We start from the raw sequence: 25,254 nt of genomic DNA on the forward strand, positions 1-25,254 counted from the left end.
AGGCACGCCTCCCTGGCTCATCTTGCTAAGGTAGCTGGAAGTTACAGAACCCAGACTTTTGATCCTAAAACTGACTCGAACCTTAAAAACATACCTGAGTAAAGTGGGAGTAAAATGTTCCAGTGAAATGCGAAAGTGTTGCAGAGTATGTGGACAGGATGTTCTGTGTAAGGATTTGGTACGCTGAGAGTAGATCGAACAGCAGTGCATACATTAGAAATAAGTATATGAACAGTTAATGTACTTTAGTGTTTCTTTTACTGATTTTCATGAACATTTCTCTGAACCTGTTTCATAAAATAAAAAATAAATGCATATCTCAAAGCACTGGTTAATCAACTGAAAGTGCTTTTCTTAAATAAGGCAATGCCTTTTGCAAGTAATGCATTTTTTTCATAAGATTGACCGTAGATCTCAACTAAACTATGCGTTCATGTAAGTATTGTTTCTAGTATTTCATTTAAAGTCTGGATTACGTACTGCTGTGGATTAGATTGTTTTCTGAATATTTACAACTAATGCATAATGTTCTATGCTTTTTAATTATACAGGATGAGTAATAAGAATAAGTGAAATGTAGGCTTCACTCTCTGATGGTTGGTTTTCAAATACTGCAACGTCACAGTATTTTTAACTTCTTCACTCAGTTCAACCAAAACAAGCTATCAGACAATCTCTCACCTTGACACTGTAACCATTGACCTCCAGATACTGGACTTAATTTCTAAGATGAATTACAATTTAAAATTACTTGTAAATGCCTCTGACTTATCTACAATTACAATTCCTGTTCCTTACTTAGCCTCTTTCCCAGTTGACGGAATATTTAGCCCTGTTCTATCTTTCTGAACTTACTATCAAAATAGGCTTGTGAAGTTAGGAATAGCAGAAGCAATAATGAGACCCAGTGATAACTACAGACAGCATAAGAGTCTAGTGAATCTCCCAGGCCAGCCTTTGGACGATACTCCTCTCCATTCAGTGTGGGCACTTACTAATGTCAATGAACTACAATGCAGCTCAGGATTAAAGTAACCTAGTATAAAGAAGCTTTCCTATCATCTGCCTATTTTGTATTTGGCTTTTGCTGGTGCCTCAGTTTCTTGAACATCGGTAATTTTCTGTGTTTTTTATTTGGTGTTAGAGGTGGCTTAGTACAGTGTCAACATGAAGAAGCAAGAAGCAAAACTAGAGAGAGAGCAGGGCAAACCTGAATAAAGAGGAAATCCTTTCTTACAGCTTTTAATACACATAGGCTATTTGCTGATACTAACCGTGTGCTGTGAGGTGAGGATGCGTTCTGAATACTTAACCTGTGTGTGGATTTATAACCCTCATTATACAGAAGTACTTCTGGGTCAGAGAAGTATTTGATCTGTTGTGGTTTAGCCCCAGCCAGCAACTAAGCACCACACAGCCGCTCGCTTACTCCCCCCACCCCTGTGGGATGGGGAGAGAATCAGAAGGGCAAAAGTAAGAAAACTCATGGGTTGAGATAAGAACAGTTTAATAATTAAAATAAAACAGTAATAATAATAATAAAAATAGTAATATAATGAAAAAGAAAATAGAAAGAGATGAAACCTTGGGAGGAGGTGAAAAAACCCAAACAACAAGCGATGCAACCGCTCACCACCTGCTGACTGACACCGCGGGTCCCCGAGCCACGATCGCTGCCCCGCCGGCCAGTTTCCCCCAGTTCACATACTGGGCATGACATCACGTGATATGGAATATCCCTTTGGCCAGTTTGAATCAGCTCTCTTGGCTGTGCCCCCTCCCCTCCCAGCTTCTTGTGCACCCAGCAGAGCACGGGAAGCTGGAAAAGTCCTTGACTAGTACAAGCACTGCCCAGCAACAACCAAAACTTCGGTGTGTTATCAACATTGTTTCACACTAAGTCCAAAGCACAGCACTGTGCCAGCTGCAGTGAAGAAAATTAACTCTATCCCAGCTAAAACCATGACAGATCTTTCATGATTTTAATATTAAAACATAGATCTAGTCTGTATGAGTGTGAGTCAAATTTAATGTAATATTAAGGAATTTAGTGAACGATATCTGTATCCAATTGTATGTTTTTCACTTTTCACAGGAGACTCCAAAGTATGGTTGGAAGGAATATTACTCTTGTGTGATGACTGTAACCAGTGAACATCTCAGAGATCTATGGAAGCAATTTCGGAGACGAGATATGCTGAGATAAAGGAAGAAAGAAGGATTATCTGCACTGGCTAGAACTACTTATTCCAATGAATTCTTAATTGAGAACAAACCATCCAGGGTGAATCACGAATCTTCCTGCTGCAGTAGAAAACACAGGACTTCTTTTCCACTTAATATGGTGATCATCAACTCTTACAACTGCTTTGAAGTATGTATTTTATTTAAACAACGAGCTATATCACCTGATTAGCAGAACTATTTTTTTTAAGAATACATTTTTAACATTATTTTTTATTATTTTGAGATACGTTTGTCATTTAAACAAACAAACAAAAATTTTACATCTGAGTAGGCAAATGTTTTGGCAATGAAGAGACATTGCCCCACATCAGCTTAGACTGTGAATTTGCTTCCAGAACAGCACTGTTAAAAGTTTGTGCTAAATTGGGAATGAATATACTAAGTAGCATAACAATTATGTACGAGTTGAATGTACGAATTCTTAGAAGCTAACAAAGCTGTTTCAGTCATAATGTGAATGATAGGTATTTACCTAGGAAAGGTACTGTATAGACTATAATATTCAGATTTTCCAAGTCTTACTACTATGTTTATTAATTTATCCTTTAAAAAAACAATACAGATTTTAAGATGTCTTACGAGCAGTATGGTGAGAAAAGTCAAAATGTTCAAATTCACCTTAAGTAACACACACTTTGTAATATTTATTATAAATTTTATTGCCATACATTCAAATTCACTGATATATTTCTGGTAGAGTAAAACTTCATGTGTTTCTTGTGAATAGTGCACTTGTATATGAAGTAAGATGTGGCACTGAGTAGAAATTATAGTTGTTTAATTTGCTACTCCGGAATGCAGTATCTGAAAAATAGATAACTAACTTGTGTTTGTGTCAAACAAAAAGGTGAAACAAAACATGAATGCATGCAGCAGTACAGAGCAACACTCTGTAATATTTGAATATTACGCATCAAATATTAGATATAAATTAGGCCTTATAAAGTTTATGGAGATGACAGGCGATGAGTAGCCACCATGACCCTTCATGCCCTGTAGGTTTAGATGTTACTGAAACAGTGATAAGGACACTGTTAACATTTCGTTTTCATATTCTCTAAATGTTTTCTTTGGAATTGAGCAGCAGCGTTTTCCTTACTCCCTTTCAAGATGATTGTTAGGTGGTGTGAGTTAAACCCAAACAAACACCAACACACATTTCTTACATCCTTCTTGAAAAGGTTCACTGGACGTTAAGTAAGTCTGTATCTATTTAGGAACAATCTGTGCCTTGAAATATTTCTAGCCGAATATACACACACTAAAACTAACGTCAGTAAATTGTTATCGGAAAGGGAAATATTTGCTGGAGTCTGACAATTAAAATAGAACCAAAATAATGGTTTTAAATCTTTTATTACTCCAAATACCTGTAAGCAAACTTCTCAAAGTTGTATTTAGTGCACATGTTGCTCAAATACCATCATTTATCACATGTGAATAGAAAAGATGTATAGCATCTGTGGAAGTACACCTAAGTTAAGAAATGTTTCATTTATAATAAGATTTATCTCTGCTAAAAATCAAAATAAAATGAAAAGGGAGATTTTTTTTAAGAAATTCCACTCTGGGAGTCTTAGGGGAAAAAAATGTGCTACCTGTGGCTTTGTCTGAGAAAAAGCCAGTTCAGAAAACTTGGAAGGATGCTACTTGAGAATACTTCATGATAAATACTTACCAAAGTTTCACCTTGGCATCCTTAAACTACTAACAACAGGAAAAATTGAATAAATTGGGATAAAGACATAACAGAACATGGATAAGCTGCAGTCCCTGTATGAACATTTAGGGAATTAATTGTTTCAATGTATCGTCTTGGTACGGAGAACTGTCTCACTGCTTCTTGTCAGCGTATACAAAACCCAATTTGCTACTTCGGTGATGAAGGACAAAAAACAGGAAGAAAGGATAGGGAGTTACCGAAGGGGTTCCCGTCCTGCCTCTTCATTCACTACTGCCCACTGCCAGGGATCCTCCCCTTGGAGGAAGCAGCAACCCCATCATCGTTTCGCTCCTCCACTGCTCTAGGCAATAGTGCACTTTGCTTTTACGGCTGGCTTGAGACAATTTTATCATTTTTCTATATATTTCCTAACTATAGTCACTTAATATAAAATAGAATGTGAAAGTGTCAGATTAGTTTTTAAGGTTTTTTTTTTCTCATGTTTAATAATAAGTTATTTAATATAAATATGAATATATGCATATGTTTATTTCAAAATAAATGCACTTGAAACTAATTTTCTTTGCAGTGTATATCATTCAAATTCTTTTCTCAAAAAAATTTTTTGGCATAACATGAATATACAAGTGCTTTGAATTAGAGCATCTCATGGTCACAAAAAATAGATTTTTTTGCTTCTTTTGGTCATTATCTTAGATAGGTTTGCTTTTCTGCCACAGAAATCCGTATAAAAGAGCTGGACGTGCAAGGACAGACAGGTGAAAACAAAGCAGGGTGATGGGACATGCCATCTGCTATAGAGGCACCCCTTGGATAGGCAGCAGTCACTATGCATGATAAAACCTTATTCGGAATCCACCAGATCCCTGGCAGCAGAGAAAATTTGTATGCTGCAACTAGATTATTTGAGAAGTTGTGTAAATGAAGGCTTTTTATAGAAACGGCTCTTGTTCTCTTCTGTAAGTTAAGAAACCTGTAATAATATAAGAAGATATTCCGCAGATGCTTAGAACTGCCCACTGATGCCCAGACCAGGTGTATATTGTGATAAAATGGTAACTCTTAAACCTGCGGCTTTGGGTAGCTTTGTGATACTAACTTTTGTCTGAGCTCTGATGAATTCCTAGTTCCCTGCAGAACACCCTGTACTGCAAGCTGCTCCCCGCTAATCTTCTGATGTTGAAGATCACCCTGGCAGTTTCCCTCCTTGCACGTTTTGGCAGTAAGTCTATACAAATTACTTCCACTGCAGATTCTTGTCTTGTATTACAAAGCAACTTATCAGCCTGAAGAAAAAGAAACTACTTAACGGTGACTTGCAGCAGATCGTTGGTCATACTGCCTGGTGTCTGTAGTTATTTGATCTCCTCTTTTCCACTTAAATATCAGGATAAGGATGCATTGGAATAAAATAGGAAAAAAATGATAGAGGAATTTTTCACTTTGATTCAACATTGCATAATATTCGTTATGTAATGATGTGTCTTGCTCTCTTGTCCCACTGAGGATGCTTTCAAGCCAGTTTCTAGCAAAAGAACTCCAGACTAATACTTGCAGAAGGAAAAGAATCAGACCAAAAGCTCACTATTCAAAAATGAATCTGAAAGAGAAGTAATTTGTGGCAATACCAAGTGTGAACTCCCCTTAAAATCAAGCTGAAACTAATATGAATAATTTCTAATATATGTGAGGTTTGAACTTACAGTATTTTTCCCTGTATCTGAAAAACCACGAAAGCATTTGGCACCCTGAACCTGTCAGCAGATGGTGCCCTTAGCAGTATTATGTTCTTTTCCGTACACGCACAATTAAATACATGGGGGTGTGCTTTAATCTTGAATGGGTAATGCTAATTTTTACCACTAGTTTGACTTACAAATTCCTCCCACAGAGGAACGTGACTATTAGCTAGGAGCTTTCCATAAAAATATTAGTACTCACTTGGAAATTTTAATATAAAATACCTAATTTTATACATATGTAAACATTTGTAGAAACAGCAACATATTAAATGTATTCAAATTTTACTAATATGTTTCTGTTTATTCAGTGTAAGCAAATAAACTGAGACTCCTGGGTTTTTTTAAAAGCACACAGAGCTGAGTTACCTGTTTATAGGTCCACCTTAATTTAAAAATAAATGAAATTAAATTAATATCATTGCATAGGAGCTTTTCCAGTTCCTGTTTCATAGCTATCCATTGCAAGTAATTTTCATTTACAGTTTTTTCTTTCTGACAATAAATTTATAATCCTCCTTTTTAAGCAGCCATACCCATAAGCCATGATTTTTTAATAAGTGTTTCTACTATTAAGTTGGTTTAGGTGATTTGCCTGAGGTTGTACATTCTGGATTGCAACAATGAACTGTAACTCACTCTACCCCTGATTCAGAAGCTACAACCTAGATTCAAAGAGTGTAGTGCTGTAAAAATAAACTTTGAAGTTTTCAAACTTCTGCAGTAAAATGCTGAGCCTGAAGTTAGTCACCTAGGCTCTCTGAACGGATCCAGGCAGAGAATTGCACGAGATCTGTTTTAAATCAGCCAACTAGCTAAACTAGTTAACCAGGCAATACTGAGTATAGGGATGTCGTAAGATGATGCCCCTGGGAGCTGTGCATTCTCGTGCACATCTTTCATGGCCAGTAGCACATGTGTGACGGGGGTGAGACGGCTCAGTTAGGAATTAGCACAGCAAAAAATAAAATATCACAAACGTATGTATATATGTGATTCAACTAAAACAGCTCCCAGTTACGAAAGTGCTGGGGACAGAATGTGAGAGGGAGTGGAAATATATTGCCTGAAGCAGAGTTGAAGAGTAGGATAATGGCAGTCTGGATTCAGAGGGACTTGAGGAGCTGCGGTAGTTGCTATCAAATTATGCGTCTTACAGATGGCATAGCTTGTAAAGACAGTAATATGCCCTTGCACTTTGAAACCACATGACAAAACCCAGTATGAGGAGTAGGGACTGGAATCCAGAAGTCCCCGTGTTGGGCAAATGCCCTGAGAGGCTGCCGAAGCATTTACTTTCTCTGGTCCTGTGGATCTTGCACCCTTTTCAATATCACTTTGTAATGACAGTGGACAGATTGTCAAAACTGGTTTACAGACTGGCAGTCCAGAGGAAGTGGAAAGAAATTAATTGTGGCTGTCACTGCATTTTGTGCAGAGACATATTCCGAGGATCCCCAGCAATAGAAAGCATGAACGTGAGCAGGTACCTCATCCCTGAACAGTGATCAAACCTGGATGTGTGACCAAGGTACTGAGCGGCTCAGTGCTGTCAAAGCATTTCAGGGCATTAGCTGTGTAGAAGTGGGTTTAAATTGTCTGATCTAAAAAAAAAAAACAAAAAACCAAACACAAAAACTGTCAGACTGATAGTTTTACATTTAGATTCCTGCTTTTTGAGTCAACCATTAAGCCATATAACTTCTACTCCGAAGGGTAGAAACCACTGGATCAGTGCACACAGCATGGGATGTCACTAGATGGGATAAGGTTTCTTACATACAGCTCTTTAGGGGCTTTCCACTCTAGGGGTCGTGGTTTTTGCCTAAGTAGACACATGTACAGTAGAACTGGTTTAAATTTTTCCCCCTTAAGTGGCAAAAGGGAAAGCAGCAGGGGAATGAAAACTCCAAGCTGAATACATCTGGGAAAAAACAATGCCATGAAAAAACTACTGCTGAAAGTGATGGAGGAGTCATGGATAATAAGCCCAAATATGACTTTCAACAACTTCCCTGAAGGCAGACTCCGACAGATACAGTATCGTATCAATTCAGGGGCAGCAATCAAGAAATTCAGGACGGACTTCGTTACTTAAAAAGGAGCTAAAACAAACAGTAGCAAATAATTAAGTACCTAGCTAGGATGAAGGGCAAGCAAGAGGATGAATGCATCTGGGCCAGCCCTTCAATTCAAATACATCTGACAGCTAGGCTGAGGCTGGAGAGGCTGCTAAGCTGCTTGTTTTCATGTAGCTGGGAGCCATGAACCGAACACAGATGGTACTTGACTCCAGCTGGGATGCAACATACCTTTTCTAAGTGATACCTTATGCCAGAGACATTGCAGAGAGATTTCTTTTCCTATGTGTGGTAAGCGTGGTCCCACACCCAAACATTCTGGAGAGAAGCAAGCAGCACCGTGGCTGTCATGAAGGTCCGACAGCATCCCTGTAGTGCTGCTGGTTTGCCTAATTAGTGACACATGTCTGTATGTCTGTGTCTGTGTATTCCTGCTTCCAGCTGCTGGTCTGTGTATCGCACTTGTGCAAAGGCAAAAATTTATACTCCTGTCTTGTTGTCCCTCCTCCTCTTGCTGCTCCACTGAGTATGTGGGACACGTGGTGGGGGAGGAAGTATTTCACCATGTCAGACTGCTTACATAGAGGAGGAGATGTTCAGAGTCTGTAAACAGTAGGGTCCTAGTCAGATTGAAAAATACTTCTTAAATTGAGAGCATTTTGCTTGTGTGTTTATTTATCATTCACTGTATTCTGCATATACTTAGTTCGGGAGTTTTTTATTAACCAAATACTGAGCTTAAATTCATCAGGAAGTTACGGGATTATAAAATTAATCATGCTTTATAATTTTCAAACAGTCCTAGCACAGTAAATCTGTGACATCTTAAAATTATATAATAATACAAAGTCTTATTTTTCCACACTAAGTTGTAGTAATGGTAGTCTTAAGAGTTCAATGTAATTTTATAACTGAAATGTAATGATCTAGATACACGTATGGTATTTCCAGCTACTCATCATAACCTATGAATGGACCGTGAATGTGAACATCTATGACCAGCCTTGGATATTAAATCTGCAGGAGCCTAAATGAATGCTTGACAAATGCTCTCTTACTGCAGTACTGTGGCATTCAAATCACGTATACATTAAGAAGGACACTGTTAATTTACATAATCTCTTTTGTTTCTTTTGTGGATCATTTTACTTTTTTATTCTTACGTTTTGAAATTGTATGGCCTTTCAAACTGGTACAAAACTGAACTCTGAAGAGACTGTATGCTAAATTATCAACAACAGATAATTTTTTTCTGCTGTATATTAAACATCTTCCCTCGCTTGAAATTTCCTTCTGTCTTGCAGCCATTACTTTATGAGATTCATTATCAGGAATTGTTTATCACATCTTAATAAAATGCATTCAAGGTGCCTCTGTAACTTCATGAGCCATGTACAAACCTTCTACTGCTGTTTGCTCTAGATGGACAACTTGCACAGGAGTAGTTTTTAATTAGGACTGCGTGCTCAGGCACCAAGGTGACTTCCTTCAGAAAGAGGCACTATTTCCACTCTCTGCTTCTGTATCGAAACCTAGCTGGAATCTACCTGTCAGCGCATGACGAAGGAGAGAGCACCTGCTTCGTTAACGTCACCTGATCAAGGACTTCGTCAAGCCCTTGATGATAAGGAGAAGGGGAGAAGCCAAACATAAGGACGCACAAAACCAATGGAACAACACTCAAGAGACAACAGCAGGGAAGAGCCCTGGTCAGCCAGACAATTGGTAAGGGTATGTGGAGCAGGAGGACGCTTGTTTCAGCAAGATCACCTGGATGAGGACCTTGTCAAAATGCAGTGAGCACCAAGCTGGACCAGGCGGCGAGTCGGGGACCGTGGAACTGGTAAGAGGGCCCGGGATCCGGGCAGGGGTGTCAGGCAGCCAGGGAGGCTGTGGCGGTACCTGGGGATCTGCAACTGCGTGCGTGCTTGTGAATGCAGAGCGCGGGGTGTGCACGTGTGTGCTTTCTCTAGTGAGCCTCAGCCCTGACAGCTGGAAGGGAGAAGGGCACTTTGCTGCTGGCACTTGCGTGAGTTCTGTACGTAGGTGCTGTTGAAGCTGCCACTGGTTGAGCAGGAAAGCAGCAGCCGCATCCACCAGCCTGTGACGGAGAGGCCAGCCCCCCAGGCTGGGCTCCAGTGGCCAGGCAGGAGATTCCCAGCCCCGGAGCTGCAGGTGGCAGCTGCTTCTTGTAACACCCCTTCACACTACCTAGGTCGCACAGCCTGATGCAGAGAATAGTCAGACATGGTAATGTTAGAAATGTATTCCAGAAGAGACACTTTAAAAAAAAAAATCCACCAGCAATACCTTGCCTATACCTTGCCTGAGGGGAAAAGCTGAGTGGTACCACTTACGACAAGAACATTTTGGTTTGATTTGCCAAACACTCAAGCCTCCTCCTCAAACTCTCAGCCCAGTTCCTGACAGGAAGAAAAGCCAGTAAATTACCTTCGTTTCATCCATCTTTTCCTTGTGAACATTCCATACAAGCATCAATAAACTGCGCCTCAAGCAACCTCTCTCACTGCAGAGAGCCTTCCCAAGTACAGTCATTTGGGAAGTCTGTCCATGAATACCTAACAGTTTAGATTATCCCAGGATTTACTTTTGCCATAACGCAATGCTCCTTTGAATATGCTCGCTCTTGACTTTTTACACTGCTGCCTAAAATTTCTGCAGGTCATACCACAGAGGGGTAGGAGGCAGAAAGGTGCAGAAGAAAAGGTCTCTCATGACGCACCTGCAAAGTGATGAGAGTCGTGGAGGGAATAGAAGGGAACTGCGGGCACGAAGGAGAGCTAGAGAGCCCACATCCATGGGGAGAAGCCAGGAGCGCAAGGGCAAAAGAGAGGGCTTCTTTTCAGCTCTCTGAGCAGAGGATGCTACAAGGTAATTGGCAGTATCAGTCAAGGCAGGCTTTTTTGTCCCAACTAAATTAAAGTGAGGTTTGCCTATTTATTCCACTAATTTTGAACCAAAATTACCATGTTTTTGGAGCTCTGGTAAAAAGTATGGTACAATAATTATTATTAATGTAATTATTAGCATACTAAATAAGAAAATTCTGATTATTGTGAAATCTGAGCAGTGAGAAGAGGGTGGTAGTAGCCATGGAAGAGTTAGAAAGCTGGACTACAGAAGCCCATTTCCATGAAGGGGTAAAAAAAGCCTCTGACCAGAAATTGTATGATATAATTCCAGGTCCTTGTAACACATCATCTTTTTATTCGTGCATCTCTGGCAAACTGCCACCTCTCTATATACATAATTTTGTATAACTATTATTTCAAAGAATTAATTACTATGTTAAAGTGTTTACTGTTTACCATGTTCCCCTGGCGTGTGTTGTTGTTAGTAAGCCCTGTATCACATACAGCATTTTAAAATGGTTTGTAAGAGAAAGCTTTTCATAGCCCCCCAAGTACGAAACTGCAAAAGTCCAAAAACTAATCCACCCTTATGCATCCAGCTCCCAGCCGCCGACTTCTCATGGTGCAGCCACATATCCCTGGAAACACACAACACAGTAGATGTGTGATCCCTTCTACCTGAGAGAGGTCATTGTCAGGCATTTCCAAATAATTGTGAGAAGCCATCAAATTAGCTAAATTGCCTTCATTTCTTTTAACATTTGCCAGTGAAGCACGAGGTATGCCTTCAAGCGATGGTAATTTTGCTGTATACTTTTAAAATCTGTTTTGAATAATGATGGATGTTTTAATTAAACATACTAAAATAAAACTCTTTAAATGTTGTATTAAAATGATGGCCTCAGCGATGATTTGCGAAATTAATTACAGGTAAAATAAATTGGTTTTATTGTCTATGTCATGTTGGTTTTGGTCCCCTTCCTCTTGTTTTGTGAAATACAGTATGTAGGAATATCAAATCTAGTTTTTCAGTACCATTCACTATATCTCTGCCTTTTCAATATATAATACATAATTCCCCATTATACAGAATCTTAAATTACTATATTCCAGTCTTCCAATGGCATTATACGTTGTTCATTTCTCTTCTATAATAACCATACATTGCAGAGATTGTTTCACTGAGCCATTCACAATGATATACGAGTCATTTTCTTGAATAGGCAAAGATAATTTACTTGGCATACGGGATATATAATATTCCTCTCAATACAGTGTTCTGTATTGCTCATTCACCCGGTTCACTGTGGCTAACTGAAATTCCTCAGCCTAGTCTTGCAATAGGGGTGCAGGATTTTGCATTACATAAAGACACGGCAGCCATATAGTCAACTTCTTTTTCTGTCTCTTCAGGAAACGTGCTAGCAACTTGGCTTCATACTCTGGAACATGGCAGCACACCTACTATTGTTTTTGTTATATTTTCTCTAGTTTGTTTTCCTCTCGCGGCCTGTTTCCTAATCAATGCCAGTTGTATGCCTTCCAGGTTGTGATTACTTAGCTTCATGCGTAGTCTCCCATGTGAGACATTATACAAGCCTTTTTTCCAAGTCCAAACATATTTTCATCAACTAGCTCTTTCCTACCTACTGTGCCGCCGACGCTCTGAGAGACTCCAGCAGATTGCAGAAATACTACGGGCCGTGCTCAGCATTTCTAATTCTGGAACAATAATTCAGCAATAATTTGGGCGCACATACTGCAACACCGTCTGGTTTTACAATGACATTTCACAGGTGTTTCATTACGATGGCCGTAACGTAAAGCCTTTTCGGGAAAGAGTGAGTCAGCACAACCCTACGCCACCATCCCCTGGCCAAACATCCACTAAGAGCCAGGCCGGCCACCACGGCCCCCCACAGCCTCTCACTCGCTGTGACACAACGCTTGTTGTTCATTACACGTTACTCTGAAACTGTATTTGCAAATGAGGCAGCGCTTTTCCTAACAAAGTGTTTTAAAGTCCCCAAGGCCAGTTAAGTATCACCACCCGTTTCAGAGAGGGAAAAGCCAGGGGAAGCTGGGCTGGGCACCGGGAGTTCAACAGTGGTGGTGGGGAACGCACCATCGGTGTCTCCAGCCACGTAACACCTGACGGCTCCTGCACGTAACTCATTTTGTAATGAAATGAGCCGAGCTCAGCTAAGCCGCTTTGGGGCCCAGCCCCAAACTTTAAGGGAGTTATATCCCGTTATGGCCCACGGGAACGCCCCCTCCCCTACCAGGCCTGAGTGGCCGGACCCACCCAGACCCCTGCCACCTCTCGGGGGGTTCTTCCCCACCATCCTGCCCCTGCCCTGCCCCTGCCCCGCCCCTGCCCCGTCCCGGGGGAGCGGGGGGCGGGCGGGCAGTGGGAGGAGCGGCCCTGCCGGAGAGCCCTGTCAGCGCGGGAGGGAGGGACCGGGGCGGGCTCCGGCGGGGTGCGCGGCCGGGGCCCGGGCCCCCGGAGCGAGCGAGCGAACGAGCGGCCGGGATGCGGTGCGGGAAGATGGCGGCGGCGCCGCCGCCGCCGCCAGCCGGGGCGGGGGGCACTTGGGGCGGCGTGCGGCGGCGCTGCCAGCGGCTGCTCTACTGGGTGCCGGTGCTCTTCATCTCCAGCATCCTCTGCTGGTCCTACTACGCCTATGTCACCCAGCTCTGCCTGCGTGAGTGCCGCCGCAGCGGGCGGGAGGGAGGGCGGGCGGGGGGCGCCGACGGGCTCCCGCGGGACGGGGGTGGGCGCCGCCGCCCCGGCCCCAGCTGGGAGAGCGCAGCCGGGCTCTCGCCGCCCGTGTCTGCCGTGACCGGGGCGGGGGGCAGCGGCGGGCTCAGTTGTTTGTCGGCGCCGGGGCCGCCCCTGGTCGCCGCCGCCACGCCTGCGGGCCGGGCCAGAGCTGGGGCCGGGGCTTGGGCTGGGCTGGGCCGGGGCCGCGCCGCCGCCTGCGGCCGGCCGACGGGCTGGGCTGGGCGGGCTGGAGACCGGCGGAGGAACGCCCCCCCCCGCCGCAGCTCGGGCCCTCTCAGACGGCCGGGGTCCCACTGGGCCTCCGCGCCTACTGGTGTCCGGCTCGCCGGTCGTTTCCACTTCAACGCGAGAAGGGGGCCGATCGCACGGGGCTCGTCACGGGCGTGAGATCTCCCCTGTGGGGTGCACAGGGTGTGACACCGCAACCCTGAACGTGGGACCTGGAGACGCCCTGTGCAGGCGGCGTGAGCAAAGTTAGCGGTGCCTTTGTTTTCCTCCCACTGCGTGACAGCACATACACTGTGTGTACGTACATACATACGAACAGGGTCTTCTGTCTGCTAACGTGGAAGTGGGAACAGGTAACAAAATACCCCCGAGTCTCCCCGTGCCACTCTTCAGTCACCAAGAAAACGCCTGGCTGTCACAACTTCTTGGTCTGCCTTTGGCATCGGCAGCTTGCAGTTCGTTCAGGAGTCGTCCTGACCATGTACCTTGGCTCTTCCTCAGCATTAGGCAAATAATTAATCATATCCTGGAGACTGGGTGTGATCTGAGTATTTGTGTGAATTTCAGAGCCAGAAGGTTTTATTAAATGGCCAACTCGCTCGGCTCCCTTGAATCAATTTCAGTTTCTCTTGTGGAATATGTCGTGGAAAACAATTTAATCTTTGTATTTTAGAGTCATACCAATACTTCGTGAACAGTACTACAATAATGGCACAAAGGAATACAAATTAGCTGTTGTCTCCCCTTTCCCCTCTAGTGTAGGCGATGTTCGTCTTCTCAGTTGGTCATTTAGTGTCTGTTTAAGGAACAGTGGTGAGGAGAAAATACCCAACTCAAGCTGAGTGCATTTAGATGCCAGTATAACTTTGACAGACTTCAGCTGTTCACATTGAAAATCTCAACAGTCTGGTATCAAATTTTAGATTTTTTTTTTTTTTTGTAACAGAAGACTGATAAAATTTTTGTCCTACAGATGCTTGGTTGAGCAGTTGAGACATTAAGGAAAAAGTGATTGCCAGGCCTAGCACCTCTGTTTTGGAGGGAGATACCAAGACTTGGTGTGGTTCTTATATTGGAGGTGGGCTTTTCACTCCCCCCTCCCCCCCCCCCCCCCCAACAGCATTCAAATCTGTTAGTTTTAAATGCTGCTTTTCAACTAGAAGTTGGGACTTGAATTGCTGTGCCCTCACAAGGGAACATCTGAAGTGTCTACCTCCAACGCAAGGAAGCAAATTGTTGGGAAGTTTGTAGAAGTTGATTGAGCAAGCCTGGAAAGGGGAGCTGGAAGCTGACACAAGGAGGGCAAGGATGTTTCGGGGGAAAGTGACCCTATAGTTAACATCTATCCTAACATACACAGCCTTGCAATGCTTACACGGTACGTTAGGCTTGATTCAGGCACTACCGTTTGAGTGATCTACTGTATTTTTTTCTTCCATGTAATTCTGTGTAATAGAGGAAGATCGGGTTTTAGCTTACCTGAAAGCAGGTACCTCTTAAGGAAATGGCATGCTTGAAACTTGCTTCAAAGTATAAACTATAGCACCATAATTCCTTGAGAACCACCCATAGCAAAAGGGGGTCCTGGAGCTCTGCTAAAACATCATTTACTGAATTCCTTTCTATGGACAAAGGTGATCTTTTCTGTTTCCACCACCACCCCTTCCCCATTCTGCCTGGCTCCCAGTTTTTGAATTCAGCATGATACTTGTCCACGACTTCCACTAATTCTATCTTTTATCTATATCTGCATGTTTTCCCTCATTTTTGGCATATTAAGCTAAAATAAACTTATGCCTTGTCTTACTAATGAATATTTAGTGTAAACAACAGAAGGAATAGCTAACAACTGTGAGAACGAAAGCCAACGGCAGGAATAGACTGTAAGCATTTCAACACTTTGAAGCCAGCCTGTCTACTCAGTGCATCTTTTATTCCTGCAGCACTGACTGCTAAAGAGGACATATATAGCTGCTTATTTTATTGCAGCTTACAGTCATTGATGCTGACGGCAATATACCAGGAACAGCGTTAATCGTTGTGCAGTAGGTCTTAGCAAGGACTTAGCACAGTTGTAACGCAAGTAATTTATTTGAGCTTTTAGTAATGAGAAAGTGTTTCAAAAGTAGTATTTTGAATGTTTTTTGCCATTTCAACTAAGTGTTGTAGGAGGAACATTACATTTATTTTAAAAAAGAAAGAAAAATTCTACGATCATCCCTTTCATCCCTGAAGTTGAGTAGTTATAGTATTGAGGAGCATTTTAGGGAAAAAAAAAAACAACCCACAACAACAAAAAAAGGGTTTTGGAAACAGAAAAAGGAATCCACAACTTTAACTGTTGTACTACCATGTCTAGAGTTCTGTCTCTTTTATTAGTGGATTCAGTTAAATGCTCGTTCTACTGTAACCTTTAAAGAAAATGAGAAACTTATTGAACGCTAGCAAATGGTTATATTCTTCCTGCTGGTTATGGAATACTGGAATTAAATGTGTAAATGAGTTGGTTTTAAAACACCTGACTAAAAATAACTTCTCTCTAATCCAGTTCCCTTCTCTTGATTTTGCCAGTATTGTCATCTCTAAACCTATGTCTGGCAATAGTTTTCTTTTTCCCCCAGATAACTTCCTTTGCATTTAAAATTAATGGGCCTTTAGGTATTCCTTCCCTTTAAAAAAATTGAATGTGTTTGTGAAAACCTGAGGGTTACAGATTTCTTGTTCTTCCTCTAAAACCGATGAGGAAATACAGGTGAAGTACAGTGAGTACTGACCTCTGCATCCTTGTGCCTGTACTCTGAAAATACCTATTGGATTCAGTAAACTCTACATATGAAAGAAAATAATTTTCCTTATGTCTTCCTTCTTATGTGTGTCTCTAATTCGGGTTAGTAGAAATATAAGGGACTTAGAGCAGTTATCCACTTCATGCTTTGGGTAAGCAAGTCAGAACCAGTAGTTATTTATTTGCACTGTTTCTGACAGTTGTTTGTCAGATACATTCTTGGCAAACTCGAATGTTGAGATCCTTTCTGGGTTTTTGTTTTTTGTTTTTCTGCCAGTTCATGATTGGGAGTTGCATGTGAGAAGGAAAATGTGAAAATTTGACAGTGCGGTGGCAGGTGTTTTTAGTGAAAAATCAACTGTGCTAATGAAAGGGTTATCTAATAAATACAAATTGGTTGTGTATGTTCAGTTTTGACCCATTTTTACATGTCACTGATTTTAATCCTAAGGATAATGCAGTTCCTTAGGGAAGCCCATCTGAAAAATGGAACTTGAATTTGTCATTTTGAAGAAGGAAAATAGATTTGCTGCGAAACATAGAAATGAGCAATAAGCATTTCTTGACTAGTTGAGTGAGGGGAAAGGGAGGAAATACTCCCACCTGGTAAGCGATTTGCCTGGTTTGGAGAAGAATAAGTGACTTCAGCACAGTTGAAGAAGGGGACAAGAAGACATTCACAACACGGTCAGGAGAGCTCGTAAGACAGTTCTTTGGTTTTGGAGTAGAACATGTGACTGGGATCTGTTCACCGCTACCTTCAGAATGGAACAGAAAAACCCAGAATGACATCCAGCCACTAAAGATGTTAATGATTGTGAAAGATTTTTGCTGGAGGATCAGACTGGTTACTGCTGAATTGAAGTTTTTGACTCGGTATAACAACAGTGGGATGGAGTTACAGCAGGATAAAAAGTGCTTAATTCATCACAGTTTAGAGGCAGAATTAATACGTGCCCTGTAGGCATGGCACAGTGTCATTAGGGGGTCAGAAGCGGCAGAAAATATGGAGAGAGAAGCTGATGATAGGGGGAAAAAAATTAAGAAAAAAAGCTGAAGCCCAAGATTTGGTCAGCTGGATTTGAGCGCTTTGCTCAGTATGTTCTCCAGACAGATCAAAGCATTTACGGTACTTGCTGCCCGTGTCTCATAATAATGTACAGCTTACATTTGGCTATAGAAATGCTAGTACGTTGTAACATAGCAGTTGGCTGTTGTCAAACATCAGGTAAATATACTGTCTGTACATTGGCTGCTAAGGCAGCAAAAGATTTTGGTCAAAGCAAATTTGTGTTTTTATACAGTGTTTTGCAAACACCACATTTTTTCCTCTTCTAAGATGCCTGGTTACTTTCAGAAAAGTTTCAAAACTGGCAGCTGAAGTACAATTGGCTTCTGAATTTTAGCCAGCAGAACTCCTGGGCGTTTCTCAAATTTCATTAGATTTCTTTCTCAGACTTTCAAAGACAGCTGCCATTCTCTACTTCTGAAATTGAACTGAAGTCTGTGTTTAAGGATGACTGCTTGTCTTTCCATGTAGTGCCTAGTGTACTGCCTACGGGTTTTGTGCCTTGAAATGTGAACCATGGCTTTAAGTTGAAAACATAAGGACTATGGTGAAGATATAATTATTAGATAAGATTGTGTTTTCAGTTAAAGATATAACACCGCTTGATATATGTAACAGCTTGAATAGATGTTCTTGTCAGGGAGTGCTCTTCATTTGCTAAAAAGGATCTGGTCATACAACTCTCTAGAAGCAGTCTTCACTCTTTAGTTAGTCCTTGTGATTTGGTAAGTAAATGGGAAGTTTGTAAGGAAGAAAGATTAGATCAATTCTTTGGCATACTCAATTCAAAAGCAGTGGGTTTGTGACCTTACCTAAAAAGCTACCAAATAGCAGCTTGCTGCTTTGTAGGTGGGTGGTGACGTATGTAGTTTGATGGGCACAGGGTTAAAATGAATTTACCAAAACATTCACTATTACTGTGAAATCCAAATATATGGGGTATTGATGACTACTTATGCCAACCTCAAATCTCCCAGAAACATTTCTGTTACTTTTGTCCTGAAGTGAAGCACTGGTAGCAAAGTCTCTACCTCGTCACTCTGAATCAATGCAAATCACTGCGCTGTCTAGCAAAGAGGTGGGTTTTATTGCAAGAACTGATTTTTTTATAAAGAACTATTGCAGACAAGGATAGAACACTTGTCACAACTGTAAAACACTTTTATGTGTACAGAGAGCTGGGTTAAACTGCATCTATAGATCAGTGTGCTATAAAGATAAAATATAGACTTAGTTTTATGAATCAGATCCAAGATGTTAAACTGTATAAAATCTTTGAGAGAAACAGCTGTTTATAGATGTGGCTGCAGAGTTTCTGAATCAGATGTATCTTATTTTCCCATTCCAAAGTTTTCAATATTTAAGAAATGTACATAAAATATGGAAGCAAAATTTTGTATATCCACTTCCATCAAAGCTTTAAAAAATTGCTTTCTCATGTCTTTTTTTAAAATCTAGCCATTATATTTACCATTCAGGAACTTTGATTTGGGTTTAGAAGTCAAGCAAAACTAAACGTTAGAAAACCAATGCAGATTTTTTCCACGAATTTTGTCCTTCAAAATCTTTTGGGGTTTGCGGTAGCAATGTGTTTTGCCATGTCTCTAGCTACATGGAGATGGATGCCTACTTAATTTTTCTATGGGTGAGTGAGAATAAAGATTTCTAGAGAAAATGAGCTGTAGTTCAAGAAATGGGAAATAATGTGGCTTCTCCTAGCAAACTAATTTGGTGATGGAGTCATAGCAGGTACTTTTGAGATACTGTGGTGCCTCTTTGCTTGCCAAGGCAGAATTCCTAATGCTGCGTGGCTTCTTCCCAGTGAGGGAGGCTACTAGCAAGTGTGGGATGAATTCCCCAGGCTTCTCTGGGTGTCCTTTCTGGGTGTTGGACTTTTTCCTATCTTTTGTAATGCAACTTTCTGTCCTCAGTCACTGTTTTTTGCAAGCACAGGCTGTTTAGCAGCACTGACTACTGAATGTGCTGTTCCTGTTTCTGGCAGCCTGTGGCTCAGGACGAGCAGGGAACGATGTTTCTGGCTCAGGAAATTGGCATCTACGTTGGCCGATGTCCTGCGTGTGTCCCAGCCTGATCCCTAATTCTGATGAGCACCGTCTGCAAGCTGTGTAATGAAACAGAGAGGCTCTAATTATGTGATAGTCTGCTAGTATTGAACTGTAAATGGCATCCTGATGCTTGAGCAGTGGAGGGCTGATTCTTAATGAAATTGGACCCTGCAGTATCTCAGGCAAACAGAGCTGTAACTTTTTAATGACTTCTTGAAGACAGGTCATGGATTTATAATTATCTCCATCTCTGAATACACAGGAGTATCATTCCATTCCTCTCTCAAAGGGTTTTACCCTGTTTTCTCCCAGATCGTAGTAATTGCTTAATGGTTGGGATTGGTGGGTCCTTGGTGTTCATTTTAGTCATTGTAGACATAAATGCTTTTTACCCTTATTATTTGTATGCCATTTGACTACCAGTAGGTGAATTTGCAGCATTTAAGCTGGTATTTATTACTGACAGGAGCACAGTCTGACCTACTTTTCTGTGCACTGCCAGCAGTGAATATAACCCCTTGGAACAGAAATGAGAAAACTGCCAGAAAAAAATATAAATGATTCACAGAAGACTATATGATCAAATACTATTGAATAATATAGCAAAGCTGCATCACTGAATCTACTGAAAAATATAAAATTTGGTTTAAACAAATATATCATGTGCTGTTCAGAAGGTGGGAACACTAGCAAACATTTCTTTGATCAAACCCAAAATTAGAGGGTTTTTTTTTTTGTGTCAGAAAATTATTTTCCATACACTTACATGGACTAGTGCTAAAATTACATAGTGTCATTTTAGAACTATAATCATCTTGTGGTTACCCTGAGAAGCCTTTGTATCATGGTCATTCTACAAATAGAGAAAGTTTAAATTTTAAGAGAAATTTAAATAGAGTTTGATTTGTAAGGGCTTTCCCCCCAACCCCGGTAAATTCTGCCATATTTGTGCAAAAGAAACCCCAACCAAATCAAACCAGAAAAAAAAACCCTTTATTTCCTCCCTGGTCCGGTGGTATTGCAGATGCCTGTCTGTTACTTCCCACAAGTTATACCTCCTTCAGGGAACCTTCGTCAAAGGTAATTTTAAAAGACATAGGCAGAAGGAGTAGTGCTTCACTTTGTGAAAAGCTGCAGGTTGTTTGATATCTTCCATATTCCTCTGTGTCACTGTCCGAGGGGATGTTTGTTAAGCAGCGCAGCCAGTCTCCTCGTAAGGACCAGTTGCAGTAAGAGTGGAGAAAAAAGAAGGTAAGGTTAAAGATACTGGCATCTCTTTCAGCCTTGCCTCTTCTACTTCGGTCTCTTACAGTGGTTGCAACTCAGGAGCGTATGAAATAACTCTTGAGTAATACTCAGTAAAAGAGATTAAAACGACAAGATGTAGCAAAAAACCTGTTTCTTACTCTGCTGGGATTAACTGGACATCTTTGGGCAGTTACATTTTAGCCTGTATGGTCTGCAGCTCCTGACTCTCAGGAACATGTGGCTTCCAAGCTAGATACCACAAAAGCTGAAAACATTGTCCTCCGAGCAGATGCAGGCTCTGAAGAGTGCATTTCATCCCAGAGGTGGACAGAAATTTTGAAAAGCTGTAGGCTTGTAGTCAGGTAGAAATTATTAAATTTTGATTTATTAGTTGTATTAGTCCTTTACTTACAGATGTGCAGAAAAGTTAAAAGTCTCAAACACATTAATTAATACACATTATTCAAGGTGGGGGGGGGGGGGGGGGGAGAAAAGATGACCACTGCTTTCACAGCAATGTTCTATGCCATTCCCCTGTTAGGAGAGAAAAATGCCACGAATCATTGTGAAAGGTTGGTTAATCAGGCTTTAGTTTGAAACTGGTGATTCTGCAATTTATGCTTGGCTATAGCTTTTTAATTAGCAGAGAGTAGTTATTCCAAGAAGATTGGCAAAATTTCTGCACACCTTGCTGGCCATACCAAGTGGAGAAAGAAAATAAGATTTTGTGTAGTGGCTAGTTTGTCCTACTCTAAGAGCTCCAGCACTTTTAAATTACACATCAGCTCTAAAGATGTCTTTTGATTTTTTCTGATGGATGACTGTTTACTTAAAATTACTTAAAGTTCTTGTGCATTACTGTACTGTGCCATCTCTTCTCCTCAGAGTCAAGTGTGTATACATGTTCCCTCAGCTCTCTCTAGCAGTTGTCTAGATGGATATTTGACTTACCAAGCTCTAAATATTTCTCTTAGCTTAACTAGAAAACTGGGGGCAGAACAGAGTTTTCTGTACAGTGACTGATGCAACTTGTGTGGATCTTTCTGATTTTTGTGATGTTTATAAACATGGTTATTTACTGTTTCCCCTCAGGTAAGGTAGATGCTCATTTTTGGTAGAGCTATAGTCAAACCTCTATTTTAATAGACCTATTTTATAATTATAGAGTCATGGAATAATTCATATTTGAAAGGACCTCAGCTCCTCTAGTTCAACCTCCTAATCAAAGCAGGGTTAAGTGTGAGGTCAAGCCACGTTGTTCAGGGTGTTATCTGGTTGAGTCTTGAAAAGCTCCAGGGATGGAGACCGTACAACATGTCTGCACAACTTGCTCCACTGGTGGACTGTTCTCATGGTGGAAAAGTTTTTCCTGGTATGAAATCTGATCCTCTCATTTCAAGTTACACGTACTGGCTCTTGTCCTCCTACCCTGCACCATTATGAAGAGCCCAGCTCCACCTCCTCAATGCCTTCCTGGAGGTCCTGTTAGGACTTCCCAAAGCTGTGTCTTCTCCAGGCTGAACAAGCCCGGATTGTGCAGCCTCTGCTCAGAGGATAAGCGATCTGGCCCCTGCCAGCTTGGTTGCTCTCCCCTGGACTTGTCTTTGTGGTTTTGGGGGGCCCAAAGCCCTGCAGTGTTCCAGATGTGGTCTAATGAGTGTTGCACAGACAGGATAACCCCTTCCCTTGACCTACTGGCCATGTCCCTGCTAACGCAGCCCAGGAGGCTGGAGGCCCTCTCTGCTGCCCAGGTACTGCCGGCTCACGTTCAGCTGACTGCCCACCAGCACCCCATGGCCTCTTCCACAGAGCTGCTCCAGCCCAGCCGTCCCCAGGCTGTATCGTTGTGAGGAGTTGTTTCTTTGCAGGCGCAGGGCTTTGCCTTTGTCCTCGGTGGACTTCATAAGGGTCCTGTTGGCCCATTCCTGCAGCCTGGCTGGGTCCCTCTGGTTGGCAGTCCTGCACACAAGCGTACCGGCTGGTGTCCCCAGGGTGGTGTCATCTGTAAACTTCATGAGTGTTCACTCTTTCAGAGCATTAGTCATTAAGGTGTTGAGCAGCACCAGACCCATGGTACATCTTGCATTGTGCAAGATGTGTTTAAATAGTGACTTTCACTCTATCAACAAGCCTAAGTTTAATACATCAGAGTAGGACGGCATGGCTGCTTAGCTCTTCAGCAGGAGATGCCTTGTGCCTGCTGTTTGAAGACCAGCCTTGTGCAGCCATTTTTATTAGGAAAACAAGAGTGGATGAGAGATCTTTATAGCTACTGTCCTCTTGCTATCAACTGTAGATGCCAGTATACGACAGGTTGTAGGCTGCTTAATTGGGATGGATAAATGTGTAGTGGGGTGGTTTGGCTGGAAAGGGAAGAGCACCATTAGGTTTTGACCACTTGGGAGTTTCTGATCTATCAGAGATCTGTTGTGGGGTGGGGTTTTTTTTTGTTTTGGTGTGTTTTGTTGTTGTTTTTGTCTGTTTGTTGGGGTTTTTTGTTTGTTTGTGTGGTTTTGTTTTGTTTGTTTGTTTAGTAATATGACCAAGAGTGGAATATAGGTGCAAGAAAAAGATTTATTCGCTTTCATAAATGCAGTGACTGATACATGATACCTGTGTACTCCATTCCATGACTGACATACTTGCACCTTTCTCACTCTCTTACTATCCCCAGGTCCTGTAATCCATGGGCAATTTCTTAAAGGAAATGCAACTTTTGTCTACTGTTAATATTCATGCCTTGGAGGTCTAAGGTATCACCGAGTATTGCTGGCAAAAGCAGTTTTGGAGTCTTGATACCTCCATCTCAAGAATGGAACATATATAAACAATAAAACCTGTAAAACCACAGTTAAAGAAAACTGTTCTTCAGAGGTGGCATTTCTTGGGTTAAACTTGGGCAACTTCAGATAGATGGAAGTCCTAGTTCTCAGGAACTGAGCCCAGGAATGAGAGCCAAAAACCTTATAAGCAATTGGCGTTATCTACCTATTCTTGTGATGAAGGTACACAGCAGATAAGCTTGATAGTGTGTGGCCTTAAGCTTGTATTGTTCGATGATTACTCTTCCCTCTTTGGTTGAAAAACAAAAGTTTAAAATATTCAGTGACATCATTTGCTATTTAAACACCATTTTTACTCTTTCCTTTTTTCTCATTTTTCAGTGACAATGACAAATATTGGAGAAAAAGGTAAGATTTTTATTAGCTGTTTATAAGTGGAATTCATATATCAGGCTAGTGTGGTAGTGTACTAGGAGAATTGAGATACAGATCTAACCTGTTTTAAATAACTCTACTTTTTGTGTTCCTCAGCTCCTTTTATTATCCTGCGGTTCCTGAATATTGCTTTAGCCATTCCAAATAGAGATGAGAAAAATTAGAACTTTTCGCTCTTCTTACTGGCTTTCTGAAGCGTCAACTAAAATAATCCTTATATCCTGTTTTTAAAAAATTTTATTCATAACAAGGAAAGCTCTTGTAAAACCAGGACTTCTAAAGATGACCAGGGTGTTTCTGCAGAGTGCAATGTATTTAAATGGGAGGTGACTTTTTTTTGCAGTTTCTTTTCAGCCAGTGTCTTCGAAGAAGCAGAATCCTTCAGATACATAAACTTTTCAGAAGATAATAAAACTGCCTGATTAGCTGTCATTAGAGTTCCTACCCCAAGGCTGTAGCATGTTTAGGTTGCTTTTCCAGGTGCTATTTTAATAATACAGCACAACATGGAAGTGTGGGACTGCGGAGCTTTTGGAGAAGGGGGTTGGGGGTTAGGAGACAAATTGTGTGCTTTTTACGTTTGTGTAATTCCAGAAGGTTTTATTAAGTAATTGGTGCCTCCCCCAGTAAGAAAAAGTGTTTGCCAATTAAGAAACATCTGCTTGAAAGACTTTTTTCAGTTCAGTCTTCTCTCCTGCCATATGAGTGCATGAGTGTATCTGCAAACTTCAGCACCTGCAGACTTTGAAATAATTCTAGTTTGTTGCTGCTCCATAGTGTGTGTGGGGGAGATGAGTGTGTTGTTAGGCATTGCTCACGAAGCACCTTAGAATTATCAGCCAAATGCATTGGGGAACATTAAATTTCCTTATTTTTAGCTGCTCAAAATCGTGGTGAGCTTCAGACAGTCCAGAGAAATTTACTCTGGCTGTGCTTCTGCCTTGAGTGTTTTCAGGGGTGAAAACTGGGCAGATGGAGCTCAGCGCGCTTACAGGTTCCTGCAAATTTCCAGGCAACTCTAGCTATGCTAGCTATTGGTAAATGGGCTGCCTTCAAGCAAGGGATACAGCATTTGGGTTTGGTTTTGGTTTTGTTTGGGGTTTTTTTTCAGAAAAACTGTAAAATAGAAGGATTTCTGCCCAGGGAGCTGTGGACAGCTCTTCTTTTTCTGTCTCGAGGGAGTTGAGGTTCTTATGTTGGGCTCTCAAATGCCCACAGACCCAGTGGAGCA

General features: G+C 41.6%; 2 protein-coding genes across 4 annotated transcripts in view; both read left to right on the plus strand.

The window, feature by feature from the left end:
- Window positions 1-4,487, plus strand: part of MICU3 (mitochondrial calcium uptake family member 3) — a 66,663-nt gene extending 62,176 nt beyond the window's left edge. For both annotated transcript variants that reach the window (XM_064449501.1, XM_064449500.1), the window contains one exon: window positions 2,096-4,487. Coding sequence is in view for 1 of the 2 variants with exons in the window: in XM_064449500.1 (XP_064305570.1) it covers window positions 2,096-2,206 (111 nt within the window). In the remaining variant the exon portion in view is untranslated. The remainder of the gene's footprint in view (window positions 1-2,095) is intronic.
- Window positions 4,488-13,079: 8,592 nt separating this feature from the next.
- The window catches only part of ZDHHC2 (zinc finger DHHC-type palmitoyltransferase 2), a 37,367-nt gene continuing 25,192 nt past the window's right edge, over window positions 13,080-25,254 (plus strand). For both annotated transcript variants that reach the window (XM_064449503.1, XM_064449504.1), the window contains exons 1-2: window positions 13,080-13,329; window positions 23,970-23,996. In XM_064449503.1, coding sequence (XP_064305573.1) covers window positions 13,158-13,329; window positions 23,970-23,996 — 199 coding nt within the window. In that variant the 5' untranslated portion in view covers window positions 13,080-13,157. The remainder of the gene's footprint in view (window positions 13,330-23,969; window positions 23,997-25,254) is intronic.

The sequence above is a fragment of the Phalacrocorax carbo genome, chromosome 4, assembly GCF_963921805.1.
Source record: "Phalacrocorax carbo chromosome 4, bPhaCar2.1, whole genome shotgun sequence".
NCBI lineage: Eukaryota > Metazoa > Chordata > Aves > Suliformes > Phalacrocoracidae > Phalacrocorax > Phalacrocorax carbo.